Raw genomic sequence first — 20,186 nt, forward strand, 5'->3', positions numbered from 1 at the left:
CTGCTTGGAAACTGAACAATCTTTGAGGGCAATCCTACTGCTGCACCTCTGCTTTCTTCAGCTCAGATGCCAGGGCACCCAAGCTGCTGGCAGAAGCCACCTGAAGTCATGATTCCTGCCTTCCCAGCCAGCCCCACCTGACTTACTCTGAGCCTTGCAGGCCAGCTGGGGCAAAGCCTCGCTGCTCTTCTCTTCCTCCTCCCCGCTCAAGCAGTGACGGGCTCTGCAGGACAACAGGGTCTCATCCCTCCCTTGGTGTGGCAAGCTCCAGCGGGCTGGACGCAGGTGTGAGGGGCCTGGCTCTGCGGTGCCTCCTTGCTCAGTTGAAGGCCTCGTTCCTGCAAACAGCAAGGCCGCTGTGGAATCTGAGTCAACTGGGGAGCGGAACCAACACTGGGGGCAGGAACCAGCACAGTCCATGGCCCAGGTGCGCTGTTCACTTGCCTGTGCCCATTTGCACGCAGATGGCCTTGGTTCCTGTGCCCGGCTTAGATTCAACCCATGGGGCCGCTCTGGAACCAGCAAGGGGTTGCACAGCTGCCTTGACTCCACCCCCTGTGAACACGCATAGGAGCATGCAGGGGCTGGCTTCCTGGGTGAAAGGGAAGTGCTCAGTCAGCCTGTGGGAGAAGACAGTCCCCAGGTGCCATACACACACACTGCCTCCTGTCTGTACGCCTACAGCTCGCTGGCTCCAGAGAGGCCCCACAGATCTAAGGTTGATCACATTTCGGCCTGGATGGTCACCACCAGGTTGTAGAAGTGCGCCCAGTTGGCCTGGGCCAGATCTAACCGCATCATGGGCTGGATCCATAGGCATTATTAACATGTTACTCTTGTGTATGATAAGCATGTAGTCTTTAGAATAGTTTAAGAAATATGCTTCCACATGTAACATTCTCTTTTTGTTGAACTTTCTTTCATCAACAATACACAGGTCAATATATTGCATAATTTCCCATTTTAATGCACTAACATGTATTCACAAAGTCTCTAACAACTTAGAACCTAGATTATAAATATTGCCTTCCACCAACCTGGGTGTTAAGAAAGATTAATTAGAGAAACCTACTTATGTTACATTGATGGTTGTTCTGCTTATTTAAGAAAAAGAACCCTGAAGCCACACCTTTATAGGCAAAGGACTACTCTGGAAAGTGTGTATAAAATACTGAGGTGTCCTTGGTGCCCTTTGAGCTTGGTCGTTTTGTTGCAGATATTTCATTCATCATAATTTGCACTGATGAGGTTGCCTAATTTGGGTAATGAAATGTCTGCAAGAAAATAACCAAGCTCAGAAACACCAAAGACTCCACATTTCAACTCTGAGCTTTATTGGTATATAATTTTACTTTTCCATTTTTAACTAATGGCTGTTAATTGTAATTTTTTTTCATGAGGGATGGTTTTATGTAAGATCTTTAAAAAAAATATTCCTTTGAATAGTTCTGAGAAAAATCTTAACATCTCCTAATCAGAGGGTAGGGAATAGAGAAGAATAAACTAGAACACACTTACGTGAAAAGAAATCTATTTAATATTAAACACTCAATGACAATCAAACGTGTAACAGAAACTCAGATACTTTATTTCCATTAGAATATATCATGAAGCTATATATATATATATATAGCTTGCCTGTAAAAATGGGATTTGTTTTAATCTCAATCACACAAATACTAAACATTTACTTTTGTATTTCAAGAATGAAAACTCGCAATTAAACACTGAGCAAGCCTTGTGTTCAGGTTATGTTGCTTTATCATCTTAAAAGTCTTATAGGAAAAAATGATAAAAATACTTAAATTTTCAGTAGCTTGCTTATTAACTTCTTTGTATTTTGAGATGTCATAACAGTCCTGAATTATTTTAATTAAAAAAACAATCTAACAGAACTTTAATTTTTTTCTATGCCACTACAGCTTTCTTTCACCTCATTTTAAAGCAGATCTTCATATTAAGCAATCTTCAGGATTCTTCGCAGACTTGTCACATGGTTGTCCTATAATGCAAAAATGTTGGGAAGAGAGAGTCAGATCATGTGAACAGAGGTGACTTTTGTTTTGCCACTCCTACTGCCTGCTGCCCTCTCTTCCTTCAAAAATCTCATAACTTAAAGCCCCTAGGTAACAGAGAAGGATAAAATGATAGCGTAATTCACCAATCAATGCTGTTGGGAAGCTTCATCTAATTCCATGGAGATTCAGGTGCAAGTATGATTAGAGACTGAACGTCAGTGCTTGGAGGGGCTGTATTTCTTTACAAACCTATCCATGCTTATCTAGGAGTAAGGCCCATAAAACACAATGGAATTTACTTCTGTGTAAACATGCATAGATCAGCTTTGTAACTGATTAGCAGTTCTTAAGATGTGTTGAAGCAATGTTGTAAGGGAAGTGAATGTTTGGGGGCTTCTTTTATTTGGGTCTATTCTTTATAAAAGGAACGACCCTGAAAAATTCTAAATTGAGAATAGGTGATTTATATTTGAATTCCATTTAATAAAGCAATGTGAATATTCTTGCCAGTTATATATACCTATTGAGTGTTCCTGACATTGGCCTTTATTTCATTTGCCTCCCAAGTCTGGTATCAGCCAATAATATATTGCTGTGTGCCATGGCTGCCTGGCAATTCTCCTACGCAGTAGGAAATTATAAACACATACCTCTTAAAGACTTGAAATGCATTGAATGTAACAAGGTGGTTATTAGGTAGTATTTATTGCATTTAATGCTCTTTAAAGATACCTAATTCTGGGCAGCAGTGCATCCCTACACACAGTTGAAAGAAAATGCCAATCAAGTTAATATCAGGTTAACGATTTTCACGAAATATTCACAAAGATTCCTTTTCACTTTTTGTAAATAAAACACACAACAGTAAGCGTAAAGATTACAGGCAACAGCATTCAAACATGGATGTGGGTAGAGAAAGGAGTACCTGGCATGAGTACCTGCTTAGTTTGACTGAATCCTTGATTTTTAATTTGGCTTTTCATGGGCCGCTCACAACACCAACGCTGTGTGAGGTATGGTAGTCAGCTGCAATTATTCATAAACCCTACACTTCCATCAATCCAATGCTACTGGCTCTCGAGTTACAGAACAAACTGCATTAGAATGCAAGGCAAAGCAAAAAAACTAGAAACATCCTTGACAAATAAATACTAGCAGTTTATATAAAAACAAAATAGTCCAATATGTGCCTCAAATATTAAGTATTAAAGCAAATGTTTCTGATGCACGAACACAATATGGACTTAATTACAAAATCAGATCAAGTGTTAAAAAAGATAACAAATCCCCTAAAAATAAAAATAGGATAATTAAATTCTATGGTGACTATAATTACAAATAGGTTCCCAAGAGGCACGCTAAAGGGGATATGAATCTGCTACAAAATAGCCGATACAAAACAATGTACCTCAAAAGATTTTGCAGGACTACACTGTGTTTTCCTTCAGAGGTTGCTTTAGTATCTCTTCTTACTTGTCTTAGATCCATCTTCATCTGTACATACTTACGCTGCACTGTTAACAGTAACAAAAAGCCCTAATCAAAGTTTGAAATAATGCACTTACCTCTGTCTGATCTGAGGTCATATCAGATCAGTTTTAATTGGACTGAGTGTCACCTTCAGATTTAATGTCTTCACTGGTCCCATTGACCTCATTCTTAGCATCGCCTTCCTTGGAGTCCATGCTTGTGTCTTCACTCTGTTTTTCTCGACTACTGGACTTCACACTACTTTTTTTATCATCAGATCCCCTCTTTTCTGCCATGAAAGAAGACATTGACCATGGACTTCACAGTAATCACACACATTTCTTTTGGTGTGAAAGTATATGCTGAGACATCAACTATAGTTGCAAAAGTACATGCTGAGATATCAGCTGGCTGTAAAAACGTAGTGCAAATGTTAAGAGTCATTCCTTCAGAAAGAACAAATGCTGAACTCAGGAAAAGTGGACAGGATAGCAAGGAGGCGAGATAGCACTGCTTAAGTTACACTGCAGGGAGCAGTGATTTGTTTGTTAGTTTGTATCAAAGTCATGGGCTTACATATCTAATGGGCTTACATATCATGGGCTTACATATCTAATCGAAACTGTCAACTTTCAAGGTAGTTAGCATAAAATATATAGGAACCAAATAGTACCACACTTAATCACTTAGGTGTAGTTCAGACCAAAGTATTATCTGAGACTTATTTCTAAGAAACAACACCAATAATCTGTGAACAGAATATCCATATTTCTAAAATGTTAGAAATGCCAAAAACATTTTGGCAAAGCTTAACATGTGGATAAATCTTCCTGTCCTTTAGGAAAATACAGATGTAAGTTTTCAATCTGGCTTTTTAAATCAGCCATGCATATCACTGTTTTAAGTTTAACATTATTTTTATAGAGCAATAACAAGTAGATATGCATGCTAATTGTTTTAATAATCAGTAATTTTGGTGACAAGCTTTCCCAAAAGTAGCCATAGGTTCATGTATAGCCCCCAACTGCTAGTGACTGCTTCCTCTTCACTATCTTCCACAGCCCAGCCCACCTGTGTTACCTTTATTTGCTTGCTATGCCCCATCACCTCACCAACAGCTGGGGAGTATCTCCCTATGAGCACCAGGAAGAGAGAAAGTAGTCTGTGTGGCTGCACCATCAGGCTGATATTTTAATAATCCATGACTGTGGGGAGCAAAAAAAGTAACCTTCAAAGCAGAAGTAGGTTTGCTATTTTCATCTTATTTGCAAATTTGTACCTAATTTTCACATGCAAAACAAGTACAAGTTAGGGCTCAGCAGACATATTTGAACTGAGATATGAACTCAATAGGGTCCTTAAAAAAACAATTTCAAGCAATTATCAAAATGCCAGGGACTTATAGGAGGCACTCTTGCAACGGAATGTTGTCAAGTCATCAGTAAAATTAGTAAAGCCAGAAGAAAGCATGTACCCCTTGCTAAACAATTGTAATAAAATTTAGCTCTATTTCTTATTATAAACTGCATTCCTATGCTCAGTACACAGACCCCCAAGAAAGTTTTCATAGATAAATTATTATGGAATTATTATCCCATTAAAGTAATCGTTCTGTAAGAATGCATTTGGCATATCTGGACTACACTGTAATTTGTTTAATCAACTTTTTCTACTAGCATGAAAAAGGTTTTGTAATGGCCAAATGGAATATGCAGTTGTTTGGAATTGATATATTTACTAATTAAGATCTGGAGATAAATAAAAACTATTCTTTGAGTGAAACTTCTAGAAAAACTGAACAATCTGGTTTCACAAAGGAATCCCTCCCACTTAAAATGACTTCAGTTCTTGTTGCTAAAAAAACCTTAAAACAACTTTATTACATAACTTTCAAAAATCTTAAGAAAAATGTATATGAAACTTTTTCTAAGGGCAATAGAAACCTGAAGATAAACAGGCTCAGAAGTCCAGTTATCATTGAAACTCTTTTAAAAACTTGTCTGTTTTGTAATGATAACTGTATGGGGTAGACTGTATTAATGGATACATTTTTGCTTTATTAGCAGTCAAATGTAGATTCACTGAGGAAAAGCAGTCTTGTCCAGCCAGTTTAATAATTCTATCGTCTATCATGTAGATTAAATAGTGTTCAATAGCTGTTCAAAAATGGGTAGAACAAGTCTCCTGGAGCTGTTTTAGCTTTGAGTTTGGACAAGTAGAGAAGGATATTTTGGTTAATATAAGAATAACATCAGGGTTGAAGAGTAAGAAAACTGTGCTTTTAAAATATCTATGGTTGATGTTTAGAATTCCAGATCATCGACTGAATGACTTTTCTCAAATAGTATCTACAAAGACTAGGTGTCTTTCACATTATTCCTTAGAAACAAACTTATACTTATGAGAACATATATGTTCTAAAGCTCTCTGATGAAGTAAGAGAAATACCAGTACCATTATCTCATTGGAGATATTCAAATTGAGGGACAGGAATGAAAATCCTATTACCAAATCAAGCAAACTTAAAAAAAAAATCATATACACATAACTAGACAACTCATGACCCCTTGGGCCATCATTTCAGAACTATTTCCTTACCAGATTTTTCAATGCTTTCAACAATGGCAGAGCTTCTTAAAGTACTTGAAAAATTCTTAAAAGTTCAGGGACATATTCACAAATGTATCAGTCTTGAAAGTAACCCATGTTGAACTGTATAGCACAGTTAAACATCAGGAGTTGACTGCAGGAAATGCTTTGGGACATTTTGCATGTCACTAAATGCTTTATGATAAATTTTATGTCATAAAATGTTTTAGAAAATTTCAATTCCATGGGAGTCATATATAGGTCCTGGATTTTGGACACCTTCTCTAAGTTCACCCATTTTGAGATTATCTTGGTGCACTATTTTGCCAAGTTAAAATTTAGACATCACAGTTTTAGTAATAGATAAACATGCATATTTATCTACATGTGACTTCATTTTTCTGCTTCTACTAGCTTTTCTAGTAAAGTAGGATTTCAAATTGCAGGGATGGTGGTGGGGAACAATGATAGTTACATTTTGAGACAAGCCAATAAAGAGAATTTTGTTTAGTGTTTCATTTCTTCTACTCAAAACTAATGGAATATTTCTGTGTTCTTTTATCTTCATTATATATTTTTCCACAATCTTTACTAAAATATACTGATGTGTGTGTGTGTGTGTGTGTGTGTGTGTGTGTGTGTGTATGTATGTATGTATGTATGTATGTATGTATGTAGATAGATAGATAGTATGCAATAAGGACATACATTTAACAGCTTAGCCTAGCAAGTGCTTCAATAAAACATGGAAGGAAATCAGTTAGGAAATGGCCCCCCAACCGTAAACTAGAAACAAGGGTATGTTTGGAAGTACAGAAGTAAGAAGAAGTTGCATATATGCAGAAGGGTTGGTCACATTACTCATATTTAAGAGGAAGCCAATTAGTTACAGTAACAAATAAAATAATCGAAATACTTCTTAACCCTATTATTAGTTTATTTAAATACCTAATGTTTTGTTCAATTAATACTGTGAACTGCTTTATTAAGTGTGAAACAGTTCAAATACAAGTACTTAACAGTGCTTGCAAATTCTGAACAAAAAAATCACCCTTGACAGGGAATGAAGCAGTTAAAAATATTTCTACGGTAAGTAGAACTAGTAGAACTTTCTCATAAGTCTCATTTATTGCTTCAACTCACCAGTATCTTTAGTAAGGGAATCAATTGTTACAAATTTTAAAAAATGTATTGGTACTAGATGAAAAGTCTTCTGCAGAGCAGATAATGCTCTATTACCAAATAAACATGTGGCTGGTACTTTGGTTTGTTACAGACTTGAGAATGTTGCTATTGATTTCTTTGGAAAATGGTGATTAATACAAATAAATAGGCAACTCCAATTTAAAATACAGTGATTCTTGAGACCAATAGTGGACAATTTTATCAGAATATAGCCATTGTTAAGATATTATTATCACAACAGTTAATTTTTTGGCCTAGTCCGTATCAGAACCAGAAGGTAATGCAAAGCCAGAATTACATCAAGTGAAGTAACTGCTACATTTCTGTTAATCCAATTGGAAGGGGGAAAAAACCCTGAAGATGAAAATTCCACATGACAGGAAAAAAACCAACATTCAGAGACATTTAATGTAACAATTACAAAGCAATTTACACAATAAATAATACTGCTCACAACTAAAGGAAGTCTACCCAATTTTATTCTATGGGGTCTGCTTACTAGTAGATAGATATTTGCAGAATTGCATTGCAAATGACCAAAGGCAGACCAGTGAACAAAATAGCTCAGGACTAACAGTGAATATATAATCAAGGTATGGCAAAGCAGGAGGCTATTACTAAATTATTTTGAAAAAATAAAAACTTGCAAATTGCAAGCACACCTAATCTCAAGACTGAGAGAACTACCTTGGGGAAGAAATATCAACAAGCTCATTGTTGAAGGAAAGTACCTCTTTTTAAAAGAAAGTAGCTTAAAAAAAAAAAGTAGTCATACTTTTTTTTAAAAAAAAATATATACCATGCTCTGAGAAATCAACAGTTAATGTTATTTTTTGTTCAGAAAAAGTATAAACAGAGTGCCTTCAAGAAATGAACGAAATGTTGGTCTTCACCATAAGGAAAGTTACCATGTTTGTTAATTTTTATAAAGGTCCAACAAGAGATTCTTCAATTAGTTTATTGTAATTTTTTTTAGAATGCCATCAACTAGGATGGAAAAAGTGAGGTGCTGGAAAAAAATGAATCTGTGTGAAAAAATGAACAACAATAAATAAACCCTTGCCAATACAAAAGGTTTTAAAAAAAAAACAAAAACCATACCTCAATAGATTTCAGTACTATTAACATTTATATAGAGGACAAATAGCAACACAAGATTCAACAAAATAGATATACATACTGATGAATATAAAAGTTGAGGGAGGATGTAAAAGCTAGCTGTTGGCTAGCTAAGAAGCTACAACATATGACACTGTAACTTAATTTTAATCTATTTGTAATCTGCAATATATGGCAGTGCTAGAAATAAGGTTAAAATTGTTTTAAGAGTTTATTACAACAGTTCAGAAAAAGTTATGAAAAAATGAGAATCTGTCCACCTGGAGACGGCATAGTTCTGCAGCCAATTCTAATAGCATCGAGATGAACTAACCTTTTTCCTTGGATTTCCTTTCTTGTTCTCGCTCCCTGCTTTTGCTTCTGTGCTTGTATGATTTACGATCCCGGCTTTTTGACCGTCTTCTATCTCTGCTGCGTGATCTGTGTTTTCTATCTGACCTATCATGGCTTCTGCTTCTGCGTCGATCCCGACTTCTAATAATAAAAAACATAATTGTATTTAAATATCTATCACAATAATTTAAAAGCTTGACATCTCAAGAGGATTTAGAAAGTTATCAGAAAACTGGATTCTACTTCTTAGGCCAGTTTTCAACCAAACATTTGGCATCAGTAATGTCCTCATTTTCTATCACTGCAATGTTTTTAGCCACTTCCTAGATGTTTACCTGCTTCGTCTTCTCTCCTTGCTTCTTGACCGTTTATGGTCCCTTGACCGACTACCTCTCCTGTCAGAAGTTCTGCTTGAATGTCTGCTTCGTGATCTACTTCTTTTTCGTCTTTCTCTGTCACGAGCCCTCTCTTTTTCCTTTTCTTCTTCTTCACGTCGTCGCTTTCTTTCTTTTTCTTCCCTTTCACGTTCCCTCTCTCGCTCTTCTCGTTCTAATTTCTCTTTTTTTAATCGATCATCGCGTTCAGGCTCTTCAGTTCTTTTTCTTAATTTTTCCTTGAAAAAGAATTTTTCCCAAAATGTTACCAGAACAAAATTTGACAATATATTGACAATATTTATCTTTAATTTTAAAAAAGCTGAAAAGGTTTTAAATGAAACTAATACAAAGAATGGTAAAATATAGAATGATGTAATATTGCTTACAAAGCTAAATTTTTTCAATTTAAATATAACAAAGAAAACATTTCTATTTTGCAGAGAATCACCATCATTATTCTAGCATTGTGCAAGATTGTATATGAAATACAAACCCCGAATATTCCATTATCAGATTTGCAACTCTGATAATAAGAGTTAAGATTGATATTAGATTTCATAATCAAAGTCTTAAAAGAAATAAGAATTACCATATTTTTCAGACTATAAGAAGCGCACACACACTCCAAAGTGGGTGGAAATGTCTGTGTCTTAGAGTGAATATTGCGGGGGGGGGGGGGGGGAAGGATGGTTGGTGTGGCGCTGATCAGCTGTTCTAGGTGGCGGGGATGGCCACCACCACCCTTTCGCCGCTGCCCTTTCAGAGGTGAACAGACCAGATGAATATGGAATAGATGTTGGGAGAAGCAGAGGCAGATTTTTTTTCTTGTTTTCCTCCTCTAAAGCTAATATGTATCTTATAGTTCAGAAAATCGCATAGTCCGAAAAATACAGTATTTAGTTCCTCATTGTGTTTTATTTACAAACTCTGCATATAGCAGTCAGTCAACCAAATAAGATGTTGGAATCCTGTTAACTAATCACATAATCCTTTTATGTGAAAAAGCTATTATGTGGAACTTACCTATGCAAGATGTCCAAAATCTCTCTCACACACATACTGATGCTCTCTCTCTCACATGTACAGTATTGAAATAAAAAATATTGTATTTTTCAGACTATAAGACGCAAGTAGTTTTTGGGGAGGAAAACAAGAAAAAAAAATCTGCCGCTGCCTGCCAGCATCCATCCGGTATTCATCTGGTCTGTTTGCTGTGGCCCATTTGCGCACACCACTGTGGCCTGTTTGCTGCTGCCACCCATTTGCCGCCATGGCCTGTTTGTGCCGCTGCACATTCACCATTGTGGCCTGTTCTAGAACAGCTGATTGGTGCTGCACCAACCCCCTCCCCCTGCTGCAATATTTGCTATACAAGAGACCCAGACATTTCCACCCACTTTTTTTTTGGGGGGGGGGGGAAGGGAGTGCTCGTACTCCAAAAAATATTGTAATTTTATATGGAATAGTTTGGATTAAATGGACTCAAATTCATAGAATAGTGTGAACTTTTGTTGTTACTTTAGTAAACAGTTACTTCTGAAGAACCAAAATATATATCTGCCCAGTTATTTCTAATGGACTGGTTTTCACAACTTATGCAGGGTACAATTCATTATTACGTTCAAAATTTCAAAGCAGTTCCAATACTGGATATTTCAGCTTTTCTGGAATTTGATTAAAGTAGAAATAACAAAAAAAATATATGTATAGTACAGTATATAGAAACACCAATTCACCTATTAGAAGGACCTGAGGTTCAATATTCAAAATAGTGTATGCTAAAACTATTTTTCTAATGGCATTCCCATACAGATAGTCCTCAACCTACAACAATTCAGACAGTGACTGAGGCTTCAAATGAATGGTGATTACAAGTCCTCAGCTATCTTTGCACCCCCGCAGTCAATATGATTTGCAATCTGAGTGCCTGGCAATCCATTTGCACTTATGACTGGTTGCCAGGCATGATAATCATTTAGAACCTTCCCCGCTGGGTTCCCAAGAAAGCCAATAGGGATGCTGGCAGGGAATGTTGTAGGTTGCTCGGTTATATCTCCCACACCAAGGCATCCTACCTCAACCCCTCTGCACTCGTGATTTGCTGGCCACATCCACTTACACTCCCTGGCCCTCCCCTGGATCCCCATCCTCTCCCCTCCAACCAGCAGAAGCTAATTAGCTGCCTGTGAGACTGGAACTTGGAGCTTCCTACTGGCTTCCTCACTGACCTAGGTTGTAGAAAACTGACAGGAAGTTCCTTGCCTAACAACAGTGGGTTTCAATTAACAAAGGCAACTGGACCTACAGAGATTATCATTACTAAGTGATGCACTTTACAAATGCATCACTTAATAATAAAAATTCTAGTCCCAACTGGTATTGAGGATTACTGAATATACTGGAGATACTAGATATTAGCAATAGTGACTAGTCCAAACATAATTTTCACTGAACACATTCTGTTTCATATATTCATATATATAAACACATTCTGTTTTATATATCTATGAAAAAATAGCACAACATACTTTTAATTCTTCTACTGTAGCTTTAATTTTAGCATAACCCATATGCTGTTTCCCCATCAAGTGATCATCAACTCTGGACTGTGCATCTCCTACAATTAAAAAGGCTCCACAGACTTCACAAACTTCCATTTGCTTTTCCTGGGCTGCAAAACTTTCAATAGTCTGGAAAATAAAGATATATTCTTTAATAAATGCAAAGACTTTTCAAATCCTGTTAAGCATAGAGTTCAGTTTTTTTCATTTCTGTGCTCCAAAATTCTCAATTTCCTCTAAAATTACAACAAAACAGTTGTCCTATTTATGAACTGATATTTGAATTCAAAATTAAAATTTTACACTAAAAATCTTAATCAGAAGTTATTAAAAATAATTTCCCTAAGAACATGACCAGCATATTATTGTGGCTTGCTGGCCCCAAGCCCAAGAAATTTAATTCCATAATAATTCTCCCTTACAACAGGTATTTTAACATGAAGAAGTTATCTTCATGTTCAATTCTACTAGGCTATGTGAGCCAATTCCAAAACATTTTTGAAGATATATTATAAACCATTTGATGACGATGTCCAGAAGAATAGAGGTAAAGGACATGGAAATTTTAAAAAAACCAGCAGTTCTTAGCCCAATATAGAATATATATTATTTTTAGTCTCATGAAATCATAAACACCAGGGCATTAATTTCAAGAGCCACACAATAGCAATAGGTACTGACTCTTCATTCAAGAATAAATCTTCACAATATAAGTATATACCGTATCAGTTTAAAATGCAGGGATTTCAAATTGTGGTAACCAAAGGCTAGGCATTAGTCTTTCCATACGCTTAAAATGTCCCTCCCTCCCCCCAAAAAGGGAAATTGTAAGGACCTCTACCAGCTAAATTCAAGATCAGCAATAATGAGGATGAACAATTAGCAGACTGAGACACTTGGAAGAAAGAAAACACAATAATAGCATTGAAAACGATGGGATCTCTAGGATTTTTGTGAAAACCATTATGATTTGAGATAATCCAAGTTCAACCATAGCAAACTGGGCTCCTGCAAAGATGCTACAGAAAACCCAATTATGAGACAATAATTGAAGGGAAAATAGGCTTTGTGTACTAGTGCTGTGAAAAACCTGATCTGCTATAGTTGCAATCTCCATGAATTCTACTTCATTGGCTTTCTTCCAAATTTGACAATTTAATAATTAGAACAACAACAAAAAGAGCAACCGATTCATGTTTATGACCGTTTTCTGGTTCATGTGATCCCCTATAGCAACCTTCTGATAAGAAATGTCAACAGGGAAGCCAGATTCACTTCACAACCATGACTAACTTAACAACTGCAGTGATTCACTTAACAAATGCAAGAAACATCGTAAAACAGGGTAAATTCACTTAGTAACTGTCTGGCTCAGCAACATAAATTTGGGCTCAATTGTAAATTGAGGACTGTATCTCTCCATATTAAAAACAAAAATAACATAAGCTTGGCTAAGCCTGAGAAGAAAACCAAGTAAAAAAAGAAGCCATTTGAATTTGGAGAAAAATTCCAGAATATTTTGGAAGGTAATTTTGTCATTAGTCTGAGTAGGTTCAGTGGGATTTAAAATACTAAATCTTGAAAATGATTCTATGTTTCTTTATTCTATCTATGAATTATTACTTGTCACAGAATTTAAATTACTTTTATATGGTCATCCACTGCAGGATACATATCAATTTATTTAACTGGAGCTTATATAAAAATTGTCTGACTTCTGAAGAATAAAAATATTTATATGAAATACACACAGAAACATTTTACAAAAACAGAGGAAAAAAACTGTACCAAATAGCTAAGATTTGATTTAATCTGATAATGGTTTTTAACCTTAAAGCAAAAGTTTTTGTGACTCTTACTTACTGAAGTTGTAGATCTGAGCAGTTCTCTCTCTTCTTTTAACTGTTCAACAAGTTTCATCATGCCTTGAGCCTCTTCTACTTTTCCTTCAGAACCTAGTTCTTCAATCTATTAGAAAGCAAAAACACTTTTAAATTTTAATGTAGGTTCCTATATATTACTTTTATTTAAAAAATATATTTAAGATAATTCTACCTGTTGCAGAAGTACATCAATTTTATCAGTCAAGACTTGAATTTTTTCTTCATTTTTGCCAGTAGGTCCTGCTGCTTGCTAAATATAAAAAGGTAATCATTATCTAATGCTTTATTGATCTTTATGTCTATTGCACTGCTCATTTTAAATAAAAATAAAATAGATTTATTTATATCTATTCAGAAATGAGGTGCTGGGAATAATGATTCTAGATGAGCATAAGTATTTTAATGGAAACTTTCATATTAATCTGTTTCTGATAAATTTAACACAATTAGAAGGAAGTCATATGCAAAGCAGTAAATCTGCTACTCTGTTACCTATGTAATAAGTAAAATGAATTTTTCTAACTAAATTAAATTATTTTTCATGATTATGCTATAGCCTCAGGCAAATCTATATGTGCTGTATTGAACGTAACAATGCTACCTTAAATGTAAAAAAATGTGAATTAAAAAATGCAAAATGGTTAATTATTTATCATTTTTATACTTACACCAGAGGACTGCTGGGTTTGAGATAATGCTAAACGGGCATGGCCTCTTCTAATTCGACGTTCAACTTCAGCAAGCAAGCTTTGTAAATAGCGAAGGAACTCTCTTTCATAGCCTACTTTCATGAATCGAGAACTCTTCTCATACCTATCAATGTCCAAAATGTATCTGAAGGTTAATAATAAAGACAGTGTATGTTTAACCAAAATACATGGCAGATACATAAAGAAACTATGAGCTATTCAATTTCAATTAATATTGAATGGGTATTTTGTACTGAAATTATTCTTTTTAGCTATACCTATTAGAAATTTTTAAAGCAAAATTATACATAAACTTACTGTTTTCTTAGGTTTTCATCATGAATCTTTTCACATGGACCTGAAAAAATATTATTATTATTATTATTATTATTATTATTATTATTATTAAAGTATTAATATTGCGCAAAACAAAAACCAACACAATTTCAACAAGATTTTCTTTAAGCAATGTTACATTTTTGGTTTAAACAATACAGGTAGTCTTCAACTTATAACCACAATTGGGTCCAAAATTTCTGTTGCTAAGCAAGACAGTTAAGTGAAATTGCTCCATTTTACAACCTTCCTTGCTACAGTTAAATGAATCACTAAGTGAATATGATTTCCCCATAGATTTTGTCAGGTCACAAAAGGCAATCACATGACCTCGGGACACTGCCAACCTCATAAATATGAATCAGCCACCAAGTATCTGAATTTTGATTATGTGACCATGGGGATGCTGCAACCGTTGTAAGGATTAAAAATGATTTCAAGTCTCTTTTTTCAGTGCCATTGTAACTTTGAATGGTCAATAAAGGAACTGTTGCAAATTGAGGACTATCTATAATAAAGTCTCTTGCAACATTATGAGAATGATATAAAGTTATAGTTGTGTATACAGAAATAGGTATTTTTCAATGTCTTGATTCTAACTACTATACTGTCATTTATTATATTTTATAGTAACTATTTTATTTATTATATAGCTAATAGCTTCTTAAATAAATTAATCAACCAAATTATTAAAACAGCTGTGTGCAATAGTATATTAGTGCAATCTTCATATTATGAATTAGTATACTGATGAATCAAATCTTAAGACTGGGATATAATTTTATGGCTGTTGGATCTAAAGCATGATTCAAAGAATAGAGCAATCTATCAGCACATAGTGTACATGGAGTAAAGCTGTGATAGATTGAAAAGCTAATGCTAAATGGTATCTGAAAAAAAACCCTACATATTGTTGTTTTGAAACCTAATATGCATGTTAAAAATAAATGAACTTTTAACATTTTAAGCTTAGAATATAATCTATTAAGAACATTGCATAATTAGGTTTTAATCAATTTTAAAGTAACATTTAAAATATGATAGATAATTTATACCTATCATTAAATTTTAAACCAATTACTGTATAAAGGGAAAACATACACTCACCTAAATCAGAACGAGTATTTGTGAATAATTCAGCTGGACAAAATCCACAAAGGTAGTATTTACAAACCTGAAATATAAGTACAAGATTGTAATTATTTTTTTGCCAATATTAAATTTACTCAAATAAAAATATCAACAATGTATCAGTGCCACAACCCTCCCCTTTTGAACTGAGAACTACTCTCATTTCTAAGAAGACACTATTAGAATACTTAGAATAACTGTATTGTCACTTTAAATCAGTGGTGGGTTCCGGATCCCGTTCCAACTGGTACATTTTGAATGGGCCCAGCGCCATCCACATGGAAGTGCGCAGGTCGTACCTGCCAGCGACACCTCCAAGATGCTCAGCGGAACGTTGCAGAAGTGCTGTACGCGCCATGCACATGTGCGGAAGCGCCAAAGGCTTTAAAAGACAGGTAAGGAGCTTGGGCGGGTGGGTGAGGTCTGTGGAGCATTGTACTGGAATGGTACCCGGTGCTCCTGTACCAGGGGGCATACAGCCTACAACCCATCACTGCCTTAAATGTGCACTAATTGGCATACATTAAAATGAAATTTTGTTGCATACAGCTCTGGGAAAGGTTACCACCTCCAATATATATTTCATAAACATGACAAAATAAATATTTTGACTGTTACTTGGCAATTTATATGCACTTACAGTGGCTTGCCAAGATCCCTGTAATCATGTGACTGCCATGTGCAATCTCTCTGCTGGCGTCTTCAAAAAGTCAATGGGGAGGCCAGCAGGGAGTCACAAGCTGTTGTAGCCTGCTCAAAGGACTCCCTTTTGTTTCTGGAAGCTAGATGAAAAAGGTCTGTTATGAAAAAGAAGCAGGAAATTCTGCATAGATTTCAGGAAGAACTGTTTCACTCAACCTCCTTGACAGCAAGTGTTGCTTGGCTGAGACTCTCGCTTAGATTTTGGGATGGACTTCACTTCTGTACACAGAGGGAACTCCAACACAGCACTGGAGTTCCATTCTGCGCATGGAGGGGAGCTGTCTCCTCACCTTTCAGTGTCAGTTTTGTTGTCTGATTAACAATTTACAGTCACTTAACAATTGCAATAAGGAGAGCTGAGATTGCAATCATTGAGCAGAGCAGTCACCTGGGCATTTTGCTTAATGATCACAACTTACAACCTAAATTCCAGGCTCAATTATGATAGTAAGTGAGAACTACCTGAATTTTTAATGGTTGCTAAACAAATGCTCATGGGGAAAATACCTGTACATTATAAGAGTACTGTATATTTTTTTAAAAAAAACCTCTCATACAGTTTCCAGATGACACACAAAGTGGTTCTGGAATACTAGTAGCATGGAATCAATCACTCTCCTAGTTCCCATGCCTGTGAAAGCAGTCAAGATTGTCAAGGATTTTAAGATGATGAGCTGTGTCAGGGTCAGCTGAATTTTGAGCAGTGTGGAGTTCCAGAATGCAAGGCCCACTATGGAAAAGAATTGCGTTCTAGATCCTGTGGGATTCCCTAGTAGATGGGACCAGAGCATGTCTCCCCTGCCCAACCTAATGGGATAGATACAAATGATGGAAATGAGGCACTTCCCTCAAATACAGTAGAACTCTGGTCATGACCGTAATCTGTTCCAGGACTTCGATCGCAACCCGATTTGGTCGTGACCGGAAGCAAGACTGACTGCGCATGCGTGTACAAAAAAAATTGAGTGGCAGGAAAAATTGCTGCAGTTGTGTTTGATCGCCATCCGAGGATGTGTTCTTCACCAGAGTGAAACATTTAGCAAATTTTTTGCTTGGCACCTGATTTGTGGTCAGAAGCGTTCATGACCCGAGGTTCTACTGTACCCTGGTACTATGCCATTAGGGCTTTAGAGATAACAGCCAGCACCTCAAATTGCACCCAGAAGCAAACTGGAAGCTAGGGCAGCTTGAGAAGCAAAGGTATAAGGTGGGGGAGGGGGGAATGAAGACATACAATTGTCTATGCTACTTCATTCTGGACTAACACAAACTCTTGGATGTTCTTTGAGGGCAGCCCCAGGTGGAATGCATTACAATAACCAACTCAGGTGGTGACCAAAGCATGACTGAGCACAGTGCCTCCTGATCCAGGAAAGGGGACATTGGTACACAACATGAAGGTATAGTATGTGAAGCCCCCCCCCCGCAGCACTTTGAACAGAGCCATGAATCCAAGGAAGAACCAAAGTTACTCCACATTATTAGTTGAACTGAAGTTTTCTCATCCCTATCTAGATTCCCAGAGATGACCTAAAGTCCCATCCAATTCTATAATTCTGTGAACAAGCTGTTTGTAATATTTCCATATTTTTGAGAGGTTTGATTATTTGTTGATATACTGATAAACTTGAGATAGCATAGCATTTAAGATTTAAAATAAACAGGCACCACAGTATTCTCTTTTACTTGATGAAAAAGATAATGAGATAGGTAGTACAGTAAAGCAGTTACATCCTAATGTGACTTTTTAATTTAATGTGCATTAGAAGAATTAATTCCAGGTACTGATTTAAAAAAAGACAAAAAAATCCCATCCATTCATCCAGTCTAAAGTAGTGTTTGAAGCCTAAAAAAGCCTTAAAACCATGTACATTTCCTTCAAAACTACCCAATTTAGATAACTTAACTAATTTAATTAGTCTAATTTAATCAGCACTCTGAATCAGAGAAGTGCTACTACAAGAGTTTATGTGAGCCATTGCCCATTAAGATTTCTACTTTCTTGAGCAACAAATAAAAGCAAATGCTGTCATATTTCAAATTGGGTTCATTTGAGACAATGCAGGTTAGGATTCCATACACTTGCTTGGAAATAAGTCCCAATGAATAGAATTGATCTTTGAATACATGTTTAGTACTATAAATCACTCCAAGGCAAGGAACCTCATTTTTTCAATATATGCTGAAATAAATGCATAGGTTATTATTTTTGAAGTGAAACAAGCTATGTTTTTTCTATTATCTTAAGGAACCAATATATTTGATCCATGGCAGGCTATAATCTTATGAACATCTCAAATTCAAAACATTTTAGTCATCTGAGCATTTTCTGGGGTAACCTCACAGTGGCATAATGATAGAGGAAAATGCTCTAAAGACTCTTTAATGTGAGTCTTTGAAATTCTGGTCTTGTTTGATTACCTTTTTATCTTTACTTTTTAAACTTAGTTATAATAATTTTCCTCCTCCCCCGCTTTAACCCTCTTCAATGCTTTACGATTTCATGACCTTCGTGCTTTCTGCAAACTAGTTCTGCTCTGAACTAGAAATGTGGCGCACATTCACGCAAAAGTATAAAAAGATTTATTTACGGCTGTGAAATAACATTCCCTCCTGAATAGAAGAAAAAGGGTTAGGGTTGAAAACTCTGACTCGCAGGCTTCAAAACCCTTCGCTCCCTTTCCCGCGCGCACCTACTCTTTCTCCACCCCCACCCACGTTCTTAGGCGACTAAGTACAATAATTCAATCTACAGGGATTTAAAACACGGTGCACGACGGGCCTCGTGGCCTGGCTTGTCCTCCATCTTCAGGGCCACGACGTTTTGCACAGCCCCCGCTTTCGAGTTTTCCCACCCATTACCCTCTTTTTCCCATCGAGAGGCCTAACCGCCCTCCCACCCGCGATATCGCCTTCTTCCACGCCACACTTCTCAGGGTCCGGCGGCTCCTCGTTTCTCCTAGCTTAGGCTCCCCCCCCCCGGCAAACTTCGGACTATGACGCGTTTTCTGCTCCTCAAACCCGAAACCCGCGAAAACGGCTGCGAACAAGGAGGGCCTGAGAGGACAGGAGGCCCAACCCCAGCAACACTCACGCTTTCATGGTCCCACCGCACGTTACTGCGCTTTTCATCTGGGGCGAGGTTTCTGTCCCGGCCCATAAGCTCGTCCAAAAGCTGGGCTGCCGAAATCATGGTGCCCTGTCCGCCGCCGACCCAATTATTACCGTCTCGACTACTCCCACTGCCTTATAAAAACGCTGCAGCCGCGCCGCTCCGAGAGTGACAGAGACAAAATGGCGGCGCCGTCGAGCCCGGGTGTTTCCCACAATGCACTGCGCTTCCCTCGCATAATCGCCCCCCGGCGGCTGGCTTGTCGTCAAGGCCTCGCGAGACGTCTGAAAGGCCGTCCGCGTCGCTATGGAAGAGGCGCGGCCGGTCTTCTGTTACTTTCCCTTCCCCTTTTCAGGGCAAGAAGAAACCGGCAGCTATTTGCCATACCACAGATTTGCCCAAACAAGTTCTCTGCGGAATCTTGTAACGCAGATTGCCCAGCAAGCAGTTTAAATATTGCAAACAAGCTTTTAATGCTGATTAGTCATACCCTTCTTTACCACCCGCCTACAATATATTTGTGGATTTGGGATTATTTAGAACAATCAAATCTCCCATTTCAAAACTTTACCAGGTTCTTGAAAAATACAGTGTAACTTTCGTCCTTTTGTATTGCGCGTTCTTCAAATCGTTATAGAAAAATCCTACATTGAGTCACATAAAACATTAGAAATAATTCGC

At 36.9% G+C, this 20,186-nt stretch overlaps 1 protein-coding gene across 3 annotated transcripts; it reads right to left on the minus strand.

Moving 5' to 3' along the window:
- Positions 1-1,519: 1,519 nt before the first annotated feature.
- On the minus strand, positions 1,520-19,727 carry LUC7L3 (LUC7 like 3 pre-mRNA splicing factor). Of its 3 annotated transcripts, none has more exons than XM_032209242.1 (11): positions 19,488-19,727; positions 15,668-15,734; positions 14,543-14,582; positions 14,204-14,348; positions 13,708-13,785; positions 13,516-13,620; positions 11,620-11,781; positions 9,050-9,327; positions 8,695-8,855; positions 3,637-3,777; positions 1,520-3,532 (listed from the first exon to the last, which is right to left on the minus strand). In XM_032209242.1, the coding sequence occupies exons 1-11, from the start codon at positions 19,584-19,586 to the stop codon at positions 3,351-3,353; spliced, it is 1,458 nt and encodes a 485-aa protein (XP_032065133.1). In that variant the 5' UTR covers positions 19,587-19,727; the 3' UTR covers positions 1,520-3,350. The 3 variants fall into 3 exon arrangements, with proteins under 3 accessions (XP_032065133.1, XP_032065132.1, XP_032065131.1); XM_032209241.1 differs by having other exon boundaries at positions 1,520-2,002; positions 3,584-3,777; positions 19,488-19,726; XM_032209240.1 differs by having other exon boundaries at positions 1,520-2,002; positions 3,584-3,777; positions 14,204-14,369; positions 19,488-19,726.
- Positions 19,728-20,186: the final 459 nt, after the last annotated feature.

Source organism: Thamnophis elegans, chromosome 2 (assembly GCF_009769535.1).
Source record: "Thamnophis elegans isolate rThaEle1 chromosome 2, rThaEle1.pri, whole genome shotgun sequence".
Taxonomy (NCBI): domain Eukaryota; kingdom Metazoa; phylum Chordata; class Lepidosauria; order Squamata; family Colubridae; genus Thamnophis; species Thamnophis elegans.